Source organism: Manacus vitellinus, unplaced genomic scaffold, assembly GCF_001715985.3.
Source record: "Manacus vitellinus isolate BGI_N305 unplaced genomic scaffold, ASM171598v3 scaffold_16_pilon, whole genome shotgun sequence".
Classification (NCBI taxonomy): domain Eukaryota; kingdom Metazoa; phylum Chordata; class Aves; order Passeriformes; family Pipridae; genus Manacus; species Manacus vitellinus.
Genome location: NW_021939189.1, coordinates 13,256,292 through 13,277,380, shown reverse-complemented (window position 1 = coordinate 13,277,380; position 21,089 = coordinate 13,256,292). Strand labels below are relative to the sequence as shown.

At 36.7% G+C, this 21,089-nt stretch overlaps 1 protein-coding gene across 1 annotated transcript in view; it reads right to left on the bottom strand.

Moving 5' to 3' along the window:
• UNC13C (unc-13 homolog C) overlaps nt 1-21,089 on the bottom strand; it is a 132,017-nt gene that overhangs the window by 17,863 nt on the left and 93,065 nt on the right. The window contains exons 22-28 of the mRNA XM_025894835.2: nt 20,843-20,920; nt 17,505-17,582; nt 10,701-10,789; nt 8,359-8,508; nt 6,997-7,120; nt 4,453-4,509; nt 3,298-3,378 (exon numbers count right to left, since the gene is read on the bottom strand). Of these exons, the coding sequence (XP_025750620.1) occupies nt 3,298-3,378; nt 4,453-4,509; nt 6,997-7,120; nt 8,359-8,508; nt 10,701-10,789; nt 17,505-17,582; nt 20,843-20,920 (657 nt within the window). The remainder of the gene's footprint in view (nt 1-3,297; nt 3,379-4,452; nt 4,510-6,996; nt 7,121-8,358; nt 8,509-10,700; nt 10,790-17,504; nt 17,583-20,842; nt 20,921-21,089) is intronic.

The window sequence follows — 21,089 nt, the reverse complement described above, 5'->3', positions numbered from 1 at the left end:
CAAACACCAAACTTTCAAATCAAAGCATATTTACAAGCACAAGTGAAGAATATATTGCTTTTTGCCCCTAAGATGGGGCAGTTCTTCCCTCTACAAGCAGCTGCACTGGTGTAGAGGTCACTGCCAGCTGGGCAGCAAGGCCTAACAAGACAGCCCTGCTCCTTTTGCTGTCCCACTTGTCCCTTGAGTGGTCCCTCCTTCTTTCATTAAAAAAAAACCAAACAAACACATATATATATAGATAAATAGATATTAGCAGAAATACCTAAAAGAGAAAATGACTACTGATCTACTAGATTTGGAACAAAACATGTTTACCACTTTGATGCCATGCTGTAAACTATATTTATATAAAATATATGTAAACTGAATATAAAAACATATTATAGTCCCTTTTCAGTCCCAAAGCTGACTTCAGAAAATTTAGGACAGATTCTTCTCTTCTTCCTCCCTCAACGAAGAATTTTTCCTAAAATTTCAGGTGAGACAGTCATTGATGAATTAATGCACTTAAGCTCCAATGAAAAGATAAATGTGCTACATACACTCATTTTGTTCAAACACCTTGCAAAGCATTTTGCAATCTACCTTACAGCTCTAGGTCTCAAGATCAGTAAAGCTCCCGTTAACACCTAATTAGTAAAAACAAACAATGTTTTTCAGGAACACACTGTGACTACTTTATGACATGGTCCACTCTGTACAGGGAGTGCTGGGGACTGTAAACAGAATCTTCTGGCTGCCTTTTTGGAGTGTTGCCAGAGGAATATATGCAATATACAGTCTCTACATACATATATATCCACTAAATGCTGTATCCTAAACTTATGTGGACAGTGCAGACCCACAGTCCCTTTGTATTTAGTGTACACATTTCACCTTCTGATTCTCAAGATTTTGCAGGAGATGAAACATAAATGTACTTTTCATAACAGTTATTATTTACATTTCTGCGTTGAAGGATGCTGGTCATGATAGGGAAAAAAATATCTGTAGCAGCAAAACAGGATTTGAAATCATCAGGCTGCAAAGTTTTATATATTCTCTATCACTATGGGGGCACTTAGTGTCAGCTTAAATGGTTCTGACTAAATCACCTCTATCTTCTCATCATTGCATACTTACATAAAATTTATGTCTTTCCTAGCAAATTATTTCATACTATATATCCCAAAGAAATCTCTCGTCTTAATTGCTTAAAAGTGTAGTCATGATTTCACTAAGGATTATAATCAATTTATAAGCAAGTGTTAAAAGCTGTTAATATTTCTTGCTATTGTGACAATCACTGTGATTTTTTTAAAGTTCTGTCTCCCAGTAAAATGTTATCTGCAAATGGCTAAAAGCTCCATGAAAGCTAACAGATAATTAAAGAAACAAGGACACCTGACCCTTATCTTCCTGAGTTTTTTACATTGCTTTGCTTTTGCCCATAAATGGTAAACTTTGCAAGCAAAACCAGTGATGTGAACATATCATTACTGTATGGAACCAAATATAGAAAAATAACGAGTAAACAGGGTTTTACAGATTCAGCTGGATGGCTGATATCCTGCTCCTGAGAGATGGAAACCTCAAAATAATTCACCTGCTCCTCGTGTTCCTGTCTGAGGGGTTTCAAGGTTTGTAGGTGACACAAAAGGTTTGAAGGGCTCAGTGACAAATGAAAGGGGCAGATGTCAAGTATATGGAAATCAATGCAGGAGCCACTGCAGTCTCAGCCAAAACTTGACAAATGTCACACAAGCCCTTTTGGGTGTGGGTGTCACTCTGCAGAGAGCCTCTGGGTGCACAATGGAAACTAGGACAATATTATCAATATACATATTCTCTGGGCTGAGATAATGAGACAGCAGAGAGAATTCAGTTTGAGATAACTGAGGCCAGAAAGCCACTTCTCCTAATAGTAAATTGCAAATTAAGATAAAAAATTTATATATATATATATTGCTACAGTTCTTTTTACATAATATAAAACCTCATGATATGCTATATATATTTAAGACAAGAAAATGATTCCTTTATTTTATATTCTTTGAAGCCTTAATTACACCATCAACTATTAAATGATAATTGTTTCTCAGTGAATTAAATGAAAGGAAAAATAATAAAGTCTGCAAGTACAGACATACTCCTCCCTGCAATACCTTTCCTTACCGTAATCATGTACTTAATTTCTGAACACATACCATATGCCATTTTTACCATTCTTCTATTCTTATTTGGGCAGCCTTGTTTTTTTGCTTTTAAACAAACCATATTTACTTAGCATTACCAAAAACATTCTATATTTTGATCATTAAATTTATGAACTGCATTCCTAAATCAACAGAGCAGTCTTTTTTTCTTGAGGTAACTCACAAAGTTTGTCTTTCACTTCCTACCAGTGTATGCCTTATTTCTGCATAGTCAAGGTTATTTGCTTGGTATTTTGGAAAGCAAAGATTTTGCCATATCAGGTTCCAAGTACAGTAGACAGTTACAATGCCATGTCATTGCCTTACCATTTGAAAAGAGGTTTCTCAGAAAGCATTATTTAGCTCAGTTTATGAATGTAGCACACAGAGATAAGAATATTGAGTTAATAAAGGTTTTCCCCTATTTAACCATTCCCTCCTTTTCTGGACTTTTTCTTTAGTAAAATGATCAACACCTATCTCTGTCTCTTTAAGTGCTGGAAACTCAGGCAAGGTTAGAGTTTAGATTTTTCGCAACTTCCATGTGTTTAGAACAACGGAAAATAGATTCACATACTGAACAGAAGATTTCACATGGTTTAATTTGGGAGCATGCAGTACTTCAACATTTTGTTCCATTTATGTTTCCACAACATTAGTAATCCCCAAAGATTATTTTTATTTCTGAAAGAAATGCCAATTCCACTGCAAATCAAAAAAATGCAATTGGGCAGCCCTCTGATGCTTTTTTCTTGTCTTTTGAGACTCTATTTTGTTGCTCAAGACTTGATCCTAAGTATTTCCTCGTATTTATATCTTCAACTTTATACTTAGTAGCTGTCTCCTTACCTTCCTGATGTGCTGTCTCTTCACAGCAGACACAAAACCACGCTGTTATCTAGTAACTGATTGCTTTTAAGTTACACCAAGGAATGATACAGGCCAATGTGAGAAACACTGATAAATACATTAAATGATATTCCTTAATGGCTTCTTTTGACTTTAGAAACCCAATCTGTGAAGACTGCTTGAAAGTCTCTAGTTTTTTTTTAATCAAAAAAACTGTCAGTCATGTTCTTGGTCATTCCAGCACAGAAGAAAAAAACACATAAAGCTGTACCTTTATAGTAACCAATGCTACTTCCATTATTGCACATTGCCTCAGGGTCAGGCTTTTGGCTTCCTCTCGAATCACATGGTCCTGCAAAGCAAGTGAAGACTGCAATTGGTTTTGAAAGGAAACTATTGTGGCTTGGTCTTGGAAAAACAAATACACAAAAAAATCTGCCAAATGCCCTCCAAGGACATATGATTAACAGGCATTAATTCAACTTCAGATTTCTTTTACAAAAAATTATAACTTAGAGCAGTCTTGTTGTTTCTTAAAAATATGGACTGCAGGGGAAAAGATCCACTGTTTAATATGCTATCTGCATAGCTTTATATATTTTCCTAGGATGTGTTATTTCTCTGTTCTAGCGAGTAGGGGAGAGGTTAAAATTGAAGTTCAAATAATTAGATGATACAGAAATTATTACTCTTATTAATACACATGAGAGTTTAACTAATCTTTGTTAATGCCTCATGGTTTTTTTTAAAGAAGGGGCTCCTGTCAGAATACGTTAAAGAGTCATAAAGTGATGCACTCCTGTGAAATCTTTGTCTAATGTAAGCACCAGTGACTTATGTAACATTTTAACTCCTCTAGCAAACCAAACAATTATTCATAGAAGCACGAGTTGTCACATATCTGCACAAATCTGAAGTCCTAATGGCAAAATTAATTGGCAAACAACTGACATCAGTATCAAACATCTCAGCTCTCCATCAAGTGGACTCCAGCACTGTACTGCTGAAGAGTTTATTGCAGAGGTAAATACTATGTTTCAATGCACACCATAAATAGTGCACAGAAAGAAAATTAATAGCTTTCTCACCTTAGAGTTTTTTAGAACTGGTTCCAGGAGGTAACATAAAGATCTCATATTTTTTTTGGTGATGTTTCATACTTTTAAAGCCTAGTTTTGCAATATGGGAATGATATCTTCTTGACCCATCTAGTGATCACTTACCATATAAGTAATCAGTCATTTATTCATAATTGGGTTTTGATGAAACTGTAAAACCATCATTCACCTTCGAGTAGTTACTGCCATATTCAATCTTATTACAGTAAATAAGAATGAGGCCTGAGGTTTGGCCTCACAATCATTAATTATCCATCTATTTTTTTTCATTAGCTCAAGCCATTCACAGCTTCATCTGGCTCCATTACCTTGAGTTTTGACAGTTGTCCAAGATCTTTGGCTGCACTGAATATCATCTGGGGCCCCTGTAATCACATTGAAAATTAAGGAAACAGACTCACTACGGCGCATTTGCTTTTTATGTCAACATGATCTTATTGTCTGCCAGGACATCAGCCAAAAGTGTTTTGCAAAGGGTTTTGCAAAAACAGTGTTTTGCAAAGCTAAATAAAAGTTTCAATTACATGTGAGACACATTTTCCCTCAGCTGATAAGGCCAAGTAGTTGAATTCCTCAGCACGATTCCCTCCAGGATCCTGCACTTGAAACAAATATTGCACATTCTGCTGATAGTGGTTTCGTGTCCTCCTTTCTGCTATCTCATTTTGTGTTTAATATTTTAAGCTGAGGCTGTGATTGCTTTCACACAGGGTGTCAGTGAGATATTTGTGTATGACCACAGCTTTCAGGCATTATGCTAAAATAAACAATCATCCTGGGAAGTGAGCAGCCCCGAGGAACCTGCAGAAGCATGACTGCCTACAGTGAAATCTCAGTTGAATAACACTCAGAGGAAAGGTGGACTGTTAAGACAAAGCCTTTTTTTTAAAAAAAAAGAAAGCAATATTTTACAATAGCAAACTCCTGGCATGACACCAAAGGCTGATACCTACATTTTTGTCTCAGACACACAGAATCCTACTGTAATTCCATGCTCACATCTTTTATCACAGTTACTCCAAATAATATAATTATTAGCGCAGTTACTTGGCAGTTCTGCAAGACATAGTTCTGAATAACAGGATTTCAGAGAAAAAGGTTCATCCAACTTATGTTGGACTAATTTTTCATCAGTCTTTCTGTACCAATAGGTTTCAGTTTCCAGAAATAACCTTGCTTCTATATCCTTCAATTGAAGAAGATGTAATATAGAACTGCAGCTTAAATCTTCATTATTTATTTATTAGTGAGAATGGTAAGATAAATATGAAAATTAAAAAATAAACCCTGCTTCTGAATACCTGTGCCTCTCACCCTCAGATAGAAAGAAATCAGGGCTAGAAAAGGAAAACATTTCTCATGGTATCCTACTTTTTATTGATTTTCTTTAATTGTGTGTTTAATACTAAACAGAAGTGCACCAAAATAAATGCAACTAGTTAATACACCTTTCTCCTGCCAATGGAGACACTTTATATAAAGTCTACCACAGTAAAGCTCACCTCTGACCCATGCTGTTCTATGAATGGAAGTGTAACAACTGATCCTGCATAAAGCTAATAAATGCTCCTAGAGCATGATGGAAAATGCCAGTGTTTACCCAATGTAAATTCTACTTACGTATTTGCAGATAAGATTTTCCCCCAGATGTTGGAAAAGCAAATTAAAGATCTCAGAAACATAAATTTGAAAGAGTTGTTCATTGAAAGAGAGGCTGTTTCTGATTATGCATAGTAAACAACATCATCATGGTAAATATGAAAAAATTCGGTGATTGGAGTCCTGGCTATGATTTTAAAATTAGCTCTAGTCTAGAATTTTTAATAGCTCAGGTCATTTCATTACTACCTTAGCACCATTTATACATGTCCTATTAGATTTTTTCCTGCCTCTCCAGCAATATTCTTTCATGTGTCTTTAATGTATGATATGATTTTATGATATGCCTTTAACTTATGGACACTGACTAATAGATTTTTAGCAGCTTAACTGGTACATGGAGGAGGTACATGGCAAAATTGCCCAACACTATGGCATGATTATCTCATCGTCAGATGGTCAATTTATTTTAAACAATATTGAAAACAAGAAGAATTAACAGTTATGTTATCCTAGTCCCTAAAAAACACAAAAAAGCAATTAAAAAAAGGCCCTCCAAACCAGGCTCTTTTTTGTTGATCCTTAGACAGAATCAGGTTTTACTGGTCAGCTCAGTCACCACTTGGAGTTCATGTCAGGCCATGACCCACATGGGTCTCGTGTGTAGCAGCCCTACTTTTGTATTTACAGTTTTGTTCCCTGTTCTTGTCAGGCTGTAAATGCAGTTCTGCCCAAAAAGGACCTCCCATCAAGCCTGCTATTAAAATACCCCAAAACTTTAGAGCTATATTATCTTAAGCTTCCCGATGTTAATTAAGTGCTGCCTCAAGATGAGGAATGGCAGAGCAGGCAAGCCTGGAGACTGGGATGGGGCATTCCTACCTTTCTGAAACCTGCAAAAATGGAAGGGATTGAATTTCTGCTGCAACAGGGAAGGGCAAGGAATATACTTCATGTTACTGTGCACAATGAAGTCAAGAGCAATCAAACTTAAAAGCCCTTACATGAAAGCACACTACTAAGTCAGTGATGCAGCTTCTTTTACATAACTGTGTTCACAAAAACTGCTCTGAGTCAGGGCAGGCAGTAAGTGGCAGGAGCAAGGTCTTTCCCACCATCTACATACAATCCATGTGTTATTCCCTCTGGTCAAGGTACAGAACAGGACAGTGTCAGACCCCTTGGCAAACACCGGATCAATCACTTTATTACAATCCTCTAGAACACAGGAGAGTTACTGCTGCAACACTCACGGTTTGGTCTGTCAGTGGTGGAAGCACAATTTGTTTTTCTATTTTGTTTAAGACCAACTTCCAGAGCTCTTTCAAAATCCGTTTCAGAACTGTTTTCTCGCAGATTTTTGCCGAGATGCTTAAACTGGAATAAAACAAAACAAAACCAGTCACTGAAACTTGTATTAAGACCTCAGAGGTTCTATATCAGTATATACTCAGATTAATGGCCTTAAGGCTTAGCTTTTCTCTACCAATAAAAATTTCTCAGTAACTTAGCTATTTTGCAATATTACCAGTAAATATTTTCGGTAAAAATTACTTGCAGATTACAAACTCATGTAAATCTCCACTATCTAATTGAATGCTTATTATATAACTGATGTATATTTATTAGAAATGCAGAATGATGATGAGTTATAAAGTTTGATGGATGATAGAATTTAGCACTCCCACACCCTTAAATTAAAGATTTGACATATAATTTGTGTCTTAAAAATAAAAAATGAATGTCTCCCTTATTTTGTATTTCTTCTGGGATCTAAAACTAGGTGCTGACAGCTAATACAAATTCACAGCTACTGCTTGGAAGCATTTATTTCTATATACTGACATGTTTGTGCAATTATGCTATCTGTTACTAACAGTAAAATTACATTTTTGGAGCACCTTTTCCATCTTAACTCTGAAAATGTCTGGCTAGGGAAAATAGGCATGAGGAGCCAAAAGGGTATGTAATTTGTGTCTGTGTGACTGCAGATCTGAAGTGCAGGATCAGTGCCAGGCTGCTTGTTCAATCACTTCCAGTGAAAGGCCACTGGTGTTTCACAAGTACCAGTAATGACATGACCAAGGACAGCAATGTGCTTACAGATGTGCCTGTGCTGCACATGGGCTTGCAGAACCTGCCACTGCTGGAGGATGAGAAGATAAGTTACCCTCACTTTCAGAGGCCAGAGTAAGTCTGCAAGGTCTCTTTAAAAATTTAGGATTTTACCAAGTGAAAAAAAAAAAAGCTGGTGTTTAGGTGGTGACCAGGTTTTTGGGGACACAGAAGTGCATATTAATGCCTATGTCAGTATGGGAATTTATTTTTGTTCTTTTGTTCAGTACAATCTTTTTCATAACACAGCAAGTGGAGGAGAGACTGTACACCAGTTCCTTTGCAATGACTCAAAACATGACAAGACATAGAAAGGCAAGTATGTAGCTCATGTAAAAATTGCTTAGCAGAGGTAAACAGGTTAAGCATGGTATTCTGCACACATGTGAGTGCTGCAAGTATTAAAAATGCTACAGAGTGTTTCTAGGTATCAACAATCCTTCAGGGTAAAACCAAGAATGCCTGACTGTAGCATCCAGTTCCTAATCTGCCACACTTACGTTTTGTCCAGGAAATCCATGAGAGGCCGAAGCACAATCTCAGCATCAATGGCTGCACTGTTCTTGTTGGCTGCTGCATTCCCATTGCCTCTCATTTGGTTCAGTTCATTGCTCATCTGTCTTACACAATCTTCAATAACAAATTGGAAACTATACGATGAAAAATAAAAAAGAATAAGGAAAGAATTCAACATTTATCGTTTTGCATCAGAGTCTCCAGCAAGATTTAAAGCTTTTCTGCAGTGGTGCAAAGTTCATAAATGAAGATACTGTGGTATTTGAACATAACTTTACTAAGAATCATAGCTCATATGACTAATCCATGCAGTGTTCCGATCTTTTCCCTCTTTTCTATTCTGTGATGTTTTTCATAGCCTTGTAGAGGTGCCAAATATTTATTTTCCCAAAGCACCAGATGTATCAGAATCTGTAGGTTAGAGTACGGTTGACTACCAGCTAGATCTGATTTTTGGTGTCAAAGAACAATAGGAACAGTTGACGATTAATAGTTTTTCTCTTGATGGTTAATATGAACCAAGCTTTGATGTTCTTCTTGAGGACAAATAGGAAACTTCTACTGATTTTGCCCCATTTGGCTCAGTTTGACTTCTTATGGGCATCACACAAAGTCAGTGCCATCAGAAGCTTTGTGCACTTCTTTGCAACTAGACAGAGCTAAAGCATTTGGACTGTTTAAAATATCCTTTTCAAAAACCCCTTTTTAAAAGTACTGAAACTTTTTCTCCTGGGAGGAAACTTTTCCACTTCAAAGTGACTGTGAACACATTCTCGGTCCTCAAGTTTGTATTTCAGCTTTTCTGAAAGCTATTCTCTTTCCTAACTGATCTGATTAAGTGTCTGACAGTCTTATAGTGCTATTGATGTGATAGTCTTTGGTCAATATATTACACAATGCAGAACAGCAGTAAATCAGAATCATCAGTTCAGAGGCAGAATGAGTCTCTGCACACATGGTAATTTGGTTTATGGATTGATTTATAATGAAGTGAAATGGTTTAGGATTAGTTTATGAACAGAAATGCCAAACAGAGGCAAAAAATATATCAGGGCTATTAAAGTGAAAAGATAAATGGCAAAGATTAATTTGAGAAAAGTGAAAGAGAATTTACTGTGAGAGAAAAGAAACATTATAATTAGGCAGTAAGCTTTTCCAGTGACATGGCTAATCATAAAAAGAAACTGCAAACCTCCTTGTGAAAAAACTGGAAAACTTGGAAACTTTTCCAAGTACTCTTGGAAGTATACTTACCTACACACATCAAAGCCCTAGACAAAAATTACATGAGGTTGCTGGTGATGCTGCTCATGTACATCCTTGGGACCAGTCCCTCCAACAAGTGCCAAAATAATTCATTGCCTTTCTTGACATTAGCCATCTTTCTAACATTGTTAACCTCACAAATCCAAGAAGTAAACTGACCCATGAGGAATGTTCTAGCTACATGGAGCATATCCTAGATTGAGCTATTCTGGGTTCTCTTTTGCAGAAACCCAGTCAGCTCATTCAGAAAGAAGCCCTGGAAAGAAATAATATTCATGCACTGTCAATGATCCGAGAACCAGGGCCTGGGAGCAAAAATAAAGCAAGACAATACAGCAAACTAAGCACACAGAAAAAAGCAAACACTGTCCACCCAGACAGTTCATTGGTGGATTAAATAAGTAACTACAGATTTTGCTTAATGAACACCACTACAGCACTAATCCCTCTCTCTTAGATTTCTTTCTAATTTGAAGCAAAAGTAACTTACTGCTTCTTATACCAAAGGCACTCCTGGCACAGCACCATACTCATTCAAGACTGCACTCTGACTAATGAAAGATTTTGAGAGTAAGGCTCAGTAGACAATTTTTGCAGAGCCACAGGCAAGCAAATGACGCAGGAAGGCCATTCATGATGACCATTTGAAGCAGGTTAAACACAGGCAGACACCCCTGATTGAAGCAGGCCACTTGGAAAAAGCTGTCAGTCTCAGGAAGTAACATAAACATGGGCAGAGAGAAAAGTTTAACATAGCATCAGGCAAGACCAAACCAGCGATTTTGCTTTCCAAAAAGCAGAACAAAAGTCATCATGTTACAGAGCCTCACCTCTGTAACACATTCATGCCCAGAGATGATGCGCAGTTTTCTTTACAGTGAGGTTAATGTTGCTTGTTTCAGTCTAAACACATACACAGACACAAATGCACACACCACTTCACCAGGGCAGAAGCAAGCCATGCCTTAGGACATCCAAACAACCACCCAGACTTCATCAACGAGGTAGCTTTTTGAGCAGGAATATTTCTCTAAGGTTTGCAGTAAAATGGGTTTGTTACCTTGCAGCATATGTTACACTGAGTTCATCCAGCACATTGCTAAGTTTCACCTGAAGTTCTTTTAGAACAACACTAGCTTCAGGATCCAACTGCAAAGAGATAAATAATGTTATATTTTACTTATACACTAGGTTTCTGTGTTTTCCATTACAATTAATTAATTGGGAATTATGTGTAATGATACACTGCACTATGGAAAACCAAATGTGGAAACACCTGTTGCAACACAGAATTGCTTTAGTAGGCCTAAAAATCCAATTACCATTTAAAGAAAAATATGGGAAATATTTGATTACGATAGTGAAGAATTATATTGTTAGGAATCAAAACTGTGCCATTGAAAAATGACTTCCTATGGGATTGTACAAATAGGGTTGTCAGTCACAAGGATAGAAGTACCATTATTGGGCAAGCAGTGTTCACAAAGCACAGGAAGGGAAGGATACATAAGAAGTTAGTGCTTGTGTTCATAGGACTGCAGATGTTTTTATATTTTTGTTGTTTTTGTACATGTCATCACTGTTGATATTTCTTTTCTTGTGATTTGCATTGAAGATGTTTCCATATTTCCATTAATGCAGTGTAAAAGCAGAACAGGCAGCACTGGAAAAGATGGCTTGAAGACTATCCATGCTGCTTCTACTGCTATAGTATGCAGGAAGGGAACCTACCAAATTCCAGTACTGCTGTTTCTAAAAGCCATTAAGGCATACATAATTCAAGCACAGAGCAACACATTCTGATGCACAGGGAGAACAGCTCCTGTACCTCTGATACAGGTTTTCTGAACACAGGAAAAAAGAAAACGCAGGGGAGAAATATATTTTTTCACTTACAGAGATGAGGATCCATGCATAGATATTTAATCAAAAGGTACCATGTTGATATTGATCAGCAGCTTGTTTATTTGCTATGCATTCTTTTTCAAATTAAAAAACCATAATTTTTTCATCTCCTTGATCTTTAGTATTTAGGAAAAATAGTGACAGCCCATTGGGAGATACGACTGATGATCATCAGGATCAGCAGCTGAATGCGAACCAGTAGCTCGTGTTCCAGGTCTTTCAGTTATCTACCCACAATGTTAAGGAATGATTTGCAATGATAACCCTCAATTTCTGGACTCTATTCTGCAGTAAGGTCAGGTACAGATCTGACAATTTCAAAGGACCTGTGCATTTTGAATATATAATCAGCTCTGTCTCTATTTGCATTTTCCTATCTTTCAACTGCATGAGTAGCATTTAGTGCTTATCCTTCATCTGGTGCTTCAGAGTGCTGTGGTGCAGCAGGTCAGTTCTCATAATCACACTTCAGAGACAAGGGGAAGCTATCACAGCACATTGGATAATTTACATGAGACTACACAGGAATTCTGTAGCAAAGTAAACTCTCAAAATAGATCCAATGATCTGCTGTGTTCTGTCTTAGACCATCCTTTCTCTCCTTTGAGATTATGTGTGGTCTAAAAACATAGAAAATCCAAGATGTTCACTACAATTTTTGGCAAAACCTGGAATAAGTGACAAAGGGGGTTTATCACACATCCTTTAGCAGATACTAAGCACTCTTCTAATCTGACAAGCTCACTTTTTATTATTGCAAGTACTTACTGTGGCTACTTACAGATTTAGTTTTGAATTACTTTGCATTGAGAGTTCTGTTGCTTCTCTATATCTTAGTAGTTTTCCTGGCAGATACACTGTGACAGTTCATAGACTTAAAGTGATTGTTTTCCTTCATATGAAAAGCAGGGATTAAAGAGCTAATTTTATTGCAATGTCTACATTAGTTAATAGAGTTAGAGTTTACTAACAAAGGCAAAGCTTTTTCCAGGAAATGCATTTCACTAGGGAGTTATATTGCCTCCTTTGGTGGGATACATACAAAACACAAATTTAAGACCAGAATATTAACATAACCAGAATATTTAAGACTAGAATATCAACATTTAACAAATATTGAACACATAAGCATTCACACTGAACATGGCACATATCAAGGAAAGCACAAAATACCAGGCAGGCAGAAGACTCAAAATTTCTTAGCAGGTCATGCACAAGCTAGAGAATCACCTTGTTACTGGGCCTACAGAGGTCAATGGAGTTACTTTCTATCAGAGGTTGTTGTGATAACCAGAAAACACAATACATCTGCTAAATTCACCTAGAATTGGACTCGGTCGGGCCAAAATTGGATTAAATACTAATGCCAGATATAATGACACACTATAAAAGGGTGCATGCAAGTGTTAAATGTTTTAGAGGGCTTTGTGCTCACAAATTGCATGAACAAGTTTGTGTGTGCACAGCTGGAGGCATCTGGCAGGACATCCAGCCTTGTGTGGACACGTGCTCATGCTTCTTAATGCGGTGTCAGAGGGAGGAGTGGAGTATAAAGAGGTATGCGGGCTGCCCACCAGGTGCTGGACACCTGGGGATGCTCTCAGGGCTAAGAATATGTTAGCAAGAGTTTTAAATGCCACTGTTCCTTTTGTTTTACTGGAAAATACGGTGATTTGAGTGTGCACTTTTCATTTATTTTAACCTGTGCCTTCTATGTGCTATTGATTGTCCTCGGGCATCACCCAAATGTACCAGAACCATGACCTGCCTTTTTTTTTTTCTAGCTTGCTTTCTTTTTTATAGCTAAGGTGGGAGCCTGAAAGTGAGACAGTAGGCAATGCTGATCAGCATCCAAGATGATGTCATACAGAGATAAACAGATATGAAAATGAAGTATCTCCAGTATTGGGGACTTTTCTTTTTCTTCTCAAGTCTCATCAGCTCCACTGAGTTTGATGAAGAAAGAATAAAAGCCAACAAACTTGCCTGAATTATTTTTCAGGAAAATAAAAGAAAAAAAGCCCTAACTGGGCAGATTATTTTTGGAAAAAAAAAAAAAAAAGATGAGTGTCATTAGTGTACCATATCTGATTTAAGCATCAAAAGAGAAAAGACTGTTTATCCCTTAGTTCTTTGGATTTCATTTCCAGTTCATGTGTGGGCTAGTCTTAAAAACATTCACAGGTTGCTTAGGTATCAAAACTGTAATTTTTTAAGGAGCAAACTGAATGTGTAAATCATACTTGTCTACCAATTCTAAATTTGCTTGGCTTTCTTAGAGTCATATTTCAGTTATTTTACCACCTTCTTAAATAATTGAGTTAATTTTTACTCACAGTAGAATATACTCATAAATTTGTTGGCACATTTCATGAGATCTGTTAATTATGGATTATTAAACAGACAATTAGAACTTTGATGTTTTCTGAGTGCTACACGAAAACAGAGAATATATTTGCTAAACAGCTGAAAAATAAGAAATACTTGAGCATCACTGTTTCCAAATGCTGCCTGTCTAGAACCGTGACTATTTTTACACATACAAGCCTTGGAAAAGAGTTAAGAATCTGATGAATTTGGCTGCTTTCAACATAACGTGTTAGATTGAGGCATTCCCTGCTGTAATTTCATGTGTGCTAGTAGGGACATAATCTTGTTAACTGCAAATTTGGTAGTGTTTCAGTAGGAAACCACAGAGATGCAAATTACTTTTGCATGCGTTAAATGGAACCCCTCTAACCTGAATTCAACTATTTATCTGCAATTTCACAGGTTTAACTGCTTATAGTTTCCTAATGCAGTTAATTCTCTTCAGAAAGTAGTTTTACATATTGTATGTGCATCTAGGAAGGATACAGGTATTTATCAGATCCATCACTTCAGTGATTCCTTTTGTCTTTGATACACATCATCCTTCCTCCATCCCCACCCAGCTCTCCAGGGACAGTGAGATGTTTGGTTGCTGCTGCTCTAACTACACTTATGAGCACTTGGGCCTCTGATTTTACAGATTTAAAGACGGACACTTCAGAACTATCCTGGCCCTCTGTCATCCCATTAAATTCTATAAGGCCACATATGGATTCCTATTGGAATTCCTAAGCTTTACACATAAAGTGGGAACTGAACTTATCAAAGTGGAAATATGATTTATCTACAGTCATTATAATACTGTCCTACATAAAGATTTACACCTTTTTTTTTGATCCTAATTGCTGTAACTCATTTCTGCCATGTTCTACCATCTGACGAAAAGCAACACAAACATTAACTTTTTTTCTTTCTCTTTTATCAGCTTCCAACATGTCAGACATGCAAAAAGTACTTAGTGTAAATGTATGTATTCCTTTTGGATGAAACAAACAGGAGCTAAACCAAAATTTTACGACTATGAACCTGTTCTCATATTTTTAGACTTGATTTAAAAAAACCCAAACAAACAGTGGGTTGAATCCCACTTTACTACTCTTTATTATGGCAGACTGTTCTCATTGACATAATTTTTAAGTACCCTTTCTGCTTTGCTGCAGTAGAAAAGGATAGTTATAAAGAAACTCATATTGTTCAGACTATTTTATTTTAATGGTGGGGATGCTGAGAAACCAGTTTTTTCTCTATTTATAGAGCTCCCTGCCCTGCATTATGCAATAAGCCTACCCTGAACATAGGGACTGCTGCTTGATTGTGGCTGGTTCGACTGCACAGTTTGAAAGACATACTGCTCACAGTATGACACTGAGGAGATTAACAGCATTTAATTTTTCTTAGAATTAGTTTTGCTTCAACTGAAATAGGTCTCATTATTCTGCTGAAAATCATCTGACTTTTATGCCCTCCACAAGTAAAATATTAAACTATTTTTTCCCTGCAAGGAAACTGCTTACAGATTTTATTGCTGGCTTTGTTTCTTATAAGTACCAGTCCAATAAGCCAAATTGGCCATTAGCAGTTGTGCTTTTGGAATAGCTAGGGGAATTAATATTCTAACATGAGGACAAACATTTTAGGGGCACTTCCATATGGGTGACAAAAAACTGAACGTGAATGTACTTTTCCTCAAGAAATTGCCCTAAGGACAAACAAACAAAAGTGTGAATATATTTTTTAGGTCTTTTTTCTTAGACCGTGAATCAGAGATGCACTTAAGGTACCTAACAAAGGGATAATAGAAAAATATATCCAAATTCCCTGTGAGGGTTGTATGTTGCACCACATTTGTAGGAAATGTTGCTTTGATACTCTAACAACCTTCATAATTCATCCTCATTAACATCAAAAGGAAAGCAAAAAGGAATGAGAAGTGATGAGAGATTTCAAAAGAAAACTGCAATGAAAAAGTCCTCATTATTTTTTGTACTATTATTTTTTATTATATAAGGTGTTGGGGGCAAAAGACTTAATATTTTCTTGAGGAAAATGGAACATTTTGGAGAATCAAGAAAGTATTCTGATTTGAAATCAATTTGATAGAAATAAAGTGCTACTCAGCTTTCCACTGCCCTTGTCTGTGTCAGGATTTATGGACAATTAGCTGTTTTTATGAATCATGGCGTTCAAATGTGGGATTGGATCCAAGACCTAATACAAAAGTACTTTGCACAGAACAGAAGAGCACAGAAGACAAGTTTATTTGTAATATTTAAAGAGTGAAAGAGGATTAAGAGGAACCACAAAACCAGCCATGTCTGGATGATAAATACATATTCTCCAAGTTTGGTAAGACGTTTTCAATGACAGCAGGGCTGCAGAAGTTTATTTCATGTCCTCTGGAGCCATGGCAGCTTCAAGAAGCTCTTACTGGCTCAGCAGAACCTCCTCACCATGGAGTTAATCTGTAGGTTTATCTGGAGGCTGCAGTTCACTGCATGACACAGGGGACTCTCTCACCTCTGAGTGCCCCACTATGGATGTGGGAATATGAAATGCTGTGTTTTCCAGTTCTCTCTGTAATGTGCCCACATTAGATCAAAGTTTTGGGAACTTTATCAAACTACAGTCTCAATGAGACAGAGCTGATGTATCTAACTTCTTTTTTAAAGCCAGCTACTGTTACTAAGGGTAGTACGTTCATGGTCTAAACATTGCTTCTCAACAAGATGACAGAATTTTTTCCATGGCTGGAAAATACGTTAATGTCTTCATTATGTTTCAGAACGATCAAAGACTACAGTCAGCAAAGTGCTGAAGCACATGTTTATGTCCTTTTACTCGTGACAGGACTTCAGGCACTTTTAAGCCTTCTGAAATAAAAAAGGAGACAAAACTAAGCATGTTCTGGATTGTTGAGTAGCAGCTCTTGGTGAAATGGTGTCTTGAAAACAAGCAGGCCCTCAGATACTGAAAAGTGCACTTAAAATGTTTTATAGAATTTTTTAAAGCTTTGAAAGACTTTACACTATCTGCCTAGTAAAACTTTCCAATTTAGAGTGTCAAATGAATGCCCAAGCATAGCTCTTTTTGATTTTAGATCATAGGGAATTACACAAATGGAAATAAGTAGAAAATGTGACTGTTCTTAGCCTTAGAAAATAACGGTCAGGAATAATAAAAGATGCTTACTATCACAAACCTCATAAGAGAATCTCTCTCCTTCTTTCTTCTGCTCAGTGGATTGCAAGTCAAAGGCATTAGACAAAGACATGACACATTACAGACAAAACGTACCAATACATAAAAAGCAAAGTATAGTCCAGTACAAACATTAAAATAAAGCTGGCACTACAGATTGCAACACAGAACACCCAGTGCTGACTGAACATTACAGATCATTAGCATTTTTCTGTGAAATAGAGGTAGGTCTTTCTACTGTTGTCAGGATGTTAAATAGGTCTTGGAGACTTTTTTTCTTAACATTTTGATTTTCTTTGCAAGTAAAAGTGAAACCTGTTACTAGGTTGCAAACATGGTGCTAATGATCTCTAAGGAACTTTGAATGAACAAAGAAACAAATATGGCTCACCTCCTTTCCTCCCATGGACTCAAACATCTTCTCAAGCTGGACTCTTAATTGTTGAATGTTGTTCATCAAGATACAGGCCTACAAAGAGAGCATCAAATGTGAGGTTGTGCATGACCAACTCTTCAGCAGCCCTGAATTTGTAGAATTACAGAATCATTAAGGTCAGAAAAGCTCTCTCAGATCATCATTCATGCAACTAGGTTTTTCAGAGGAGATCCCCAAACAGTGCTGCCTTTCCTTTTTTTTTAATTGACCATCAGACCCCAGTATTTCACATCCTGAGCTGTACATCCCAGGTAGTTGCTACTTCTACTTAGTACAGTTACATCTGGGGATTAATGCAAGTGGCACATCATCATCTCTTGGAGAGCAGAGGCAACAATGATCAAAGTGCTTTGGAGTGACAATAAGAGGGATGAAAGGGATTGTCAGATTGCTTTCTAGACCCAGCCTTCGCAGAAAACTGACAGCACCATAACCTGGGTAATGGCTGATGCTTAAGTATTTGAATAAATCAACAGGCAGATCTGCTAAGAACAGAATATTTCAGAAATATGCAGTTTTGCATTACTTTTTTGCATTACTTGAAAAGTTGGTGAATTAGGCAACAGAATTCTGTAATCTCTAGAAATGTTGCTTTTTAAGCACATTTTCTTAAGGCAGAACACAGAGCCAACGAGTAAAAGAGAGTGATTTCTGTATAAATATAAGGTGAAAAATAAAATTAATAAAATTAAGGAGCTTGTTAAAAAAATTGTGGAAGAAAGAATCTATTAGTAGAATTTTGTGTACTCAGATGACCCTATATGCTGGTTTGTTATGTTGCAGGAAAAGCAATATGACAATACTTGCTAAAAGAGCTCTGGCTGGCCAAGGCCAGTGTCTTTTAATGCATGTCTGGCTTAATTTAGGCACTGAAGTAGTGCATATACATAAATAAAACAAAACACATATTTTTTTTTTCAGACAACAAGAAGGTGATGGAAGATAACATTTGTACCTTTCTAGTTAATAACATGTTCCAATGTACTGCTGAAACATGGTGGGAATCAATAACTTGATTTAGCTTTAATTATTAATACATTACTCTCAAAGGCATTTAGTATCAGAGTCTTTCTCAACTAAAGGGAAAAAAAGGAAATTTAACTTCTTAATACTTAGATTACTGCTTCCCAGGAAAGCATGCTGTGTGTGCTCCTGCACAAGGCTGCTGGCTTTGTATAGCAGTTGAAATGTTACCTCTCTGCCTTTCTCTTCTTATATTTGTCTATATACCTTCTATTAATTCACAATCATGTAAGACTGTGCCCTCCTTTCCTGTGCTATCTCCTCTCTTCTAACAAATGCATTATTCTGGAAATTACCTGCAATATCACAAGTCAATAATTATAATTTCTGATGGGGGCATAAGTAGCTGAGTATGACACCTTGGTCCTTTTGTTCCAAACAAATGCAAATGCCTTTGGTAATGTACTGAAGCTACAATTGAAATGCTTCATGCTGAAGCAGTTTTCAAAGTTTCCTTTGAGGCTGGCTCAGCTGGCTCTTTCAGAGCCTAAGCCTAACTTGGCTCACTGAAAAATTTGCTATTGTTGTCAGTAAAGAACATTACTTAAAAACATTCTCTTCATATTTATCATCTTGCCCTTCAGAACAGCCTTTGCAGGAGTTTACAGGAATCAGACAGCCAGATGCAACAACACGTAAAAGTGAGTGGCAATTACAATACGTAAACCCGGGTTTGTTTGTAAATGCTGACAGGAGGTGGAAGATAAGATACATAGCTTTATGAAAAGCATTTTCAATGTGCTTTTTTTTGAACACTTTCTGTGTACATTTTTTAGTGTTTGATAAAATTACTAAAAGTATTGGTTTGAAAAAGAATGCCAAATTCTAATTTTAATAATAAAAATTATTTGTTTAAATGTCTTCTATCTAATCTAGTGCAGGAGATGGACATTTATTGTGGCTGAAATTAACAGAGCAAATGGTCTTTTATTAAGCTAAAAGCTATGTATTTCAATAGGGTAACTTCTGTTAAAAAAAAGTTATGTTCCTCAAGGACATTTGATATAATACTTTATACCTGCTCTAGTGGAAGGTGTCTCTGCTCATGGCAAGGGGGGTTGAACGTACATGATCTTTAAGGTCCTTTTCAACCCAAACCATTCTATGATACTGTGATACTATAAGGAGATTAATTCCATCTAAATCCTTAATAAAGATGGGCATATGAGGATGACTTCAGAAATCCCACTGGACAGGCCAAAAGACTACACAAACTACATCACACTACCTGATGATTCAAAACTGTATCAAAACTCATTCATTCTAGAAACCAGTAAGCTTTATTTAATATTAGCACTAAAGTTGTAAGAACCACCAATAATTGATATTGAGCTGCAATAGATGTCTTTCTGAATTCTATTATTGCATATTTTGGAGAGCTCTAGATCATCACACTTCCTCTCAATACAGAGAGCATGTATGGGAAGGGACAGGTACGCACGGATGGGACAGGTGAGATCTGTGATGGGCTGGGTAAGGGCTGTACCATGAAAGGTGCACAGAGTGAGGATGGGGCTGCAGTTATTTATCTGACTGTAGATTGTTACAGCTGTACAACACACCACTAAATACAGCAGTCATAGTGCTAAAGGTTGCCAGTTGTGGGAGTACCAGCCTTGACTGAATATCAGTGATACTGAAAAGTCAGTTTACAAGAATAATTTTCCTAGGTCTTGTGAAGGTATTGATAATGCCTCCATCTGCTCAACCACATCTTTAGTGTCCACATCTCATTTAATTCTGAGTCCATGGCAATCTGGTCCTACATTAGGGACTTTCTTGTAAGCAGTGAGGCACCAAAACAGCATGTGATTCTTTTTCTCACTGCTGCATGGGTAAAGCACAGTGGTAGCAGCAGCAAAGTCTGCACACATTCCCTGCACAGGGAACGATGATCTTATAAACTCTCCAAGGTATAAACTGATAAGAGAGAGGCAAGCCAGTGCAAAATGAAAAACAAAAAGGTTTTCTTCTATTTGGGAAACAAGATGAAGATACATTCACCATATTCACCATTGCATAGGGCTGATGTGTTTGGATGTGTTTGTGGTCATCTTTTTTTTTTTAAACTTTGATACTGAAATTATTAACTAGGATTTTTAACTAATGTTGTTTATTCCATTGGACATGTCAATGTAAGCAGCTATGAAAATATGCTGATCTCCCTCCATTCATGCCTTTTCGCATATAAAGAAGTGATCACATTTTCAAAAAGTACAGTAAGTCATTTAAAGGTAATTTCTGAGGCAGAAAAAAACACAGCTTCTTACCACGTTTTCTTTATCACAATACGAGCTGAAGTAACTTGAAATAATTGCAGCATACTGAAGAAGCACTTTGTTGATAGTCTAGAAGAGGAGAAGAATCTTTTAAATGGTAAATTTCATAATGTAAAACAAAAATTAAAAAAAAGGTTTATATAAATGATAGATTTTACAGATACTTACACATTTAGTATATAGTATTATTTAGATATTATATAAACAATACTGTAAACACATTTTCAAATGCCTGCAC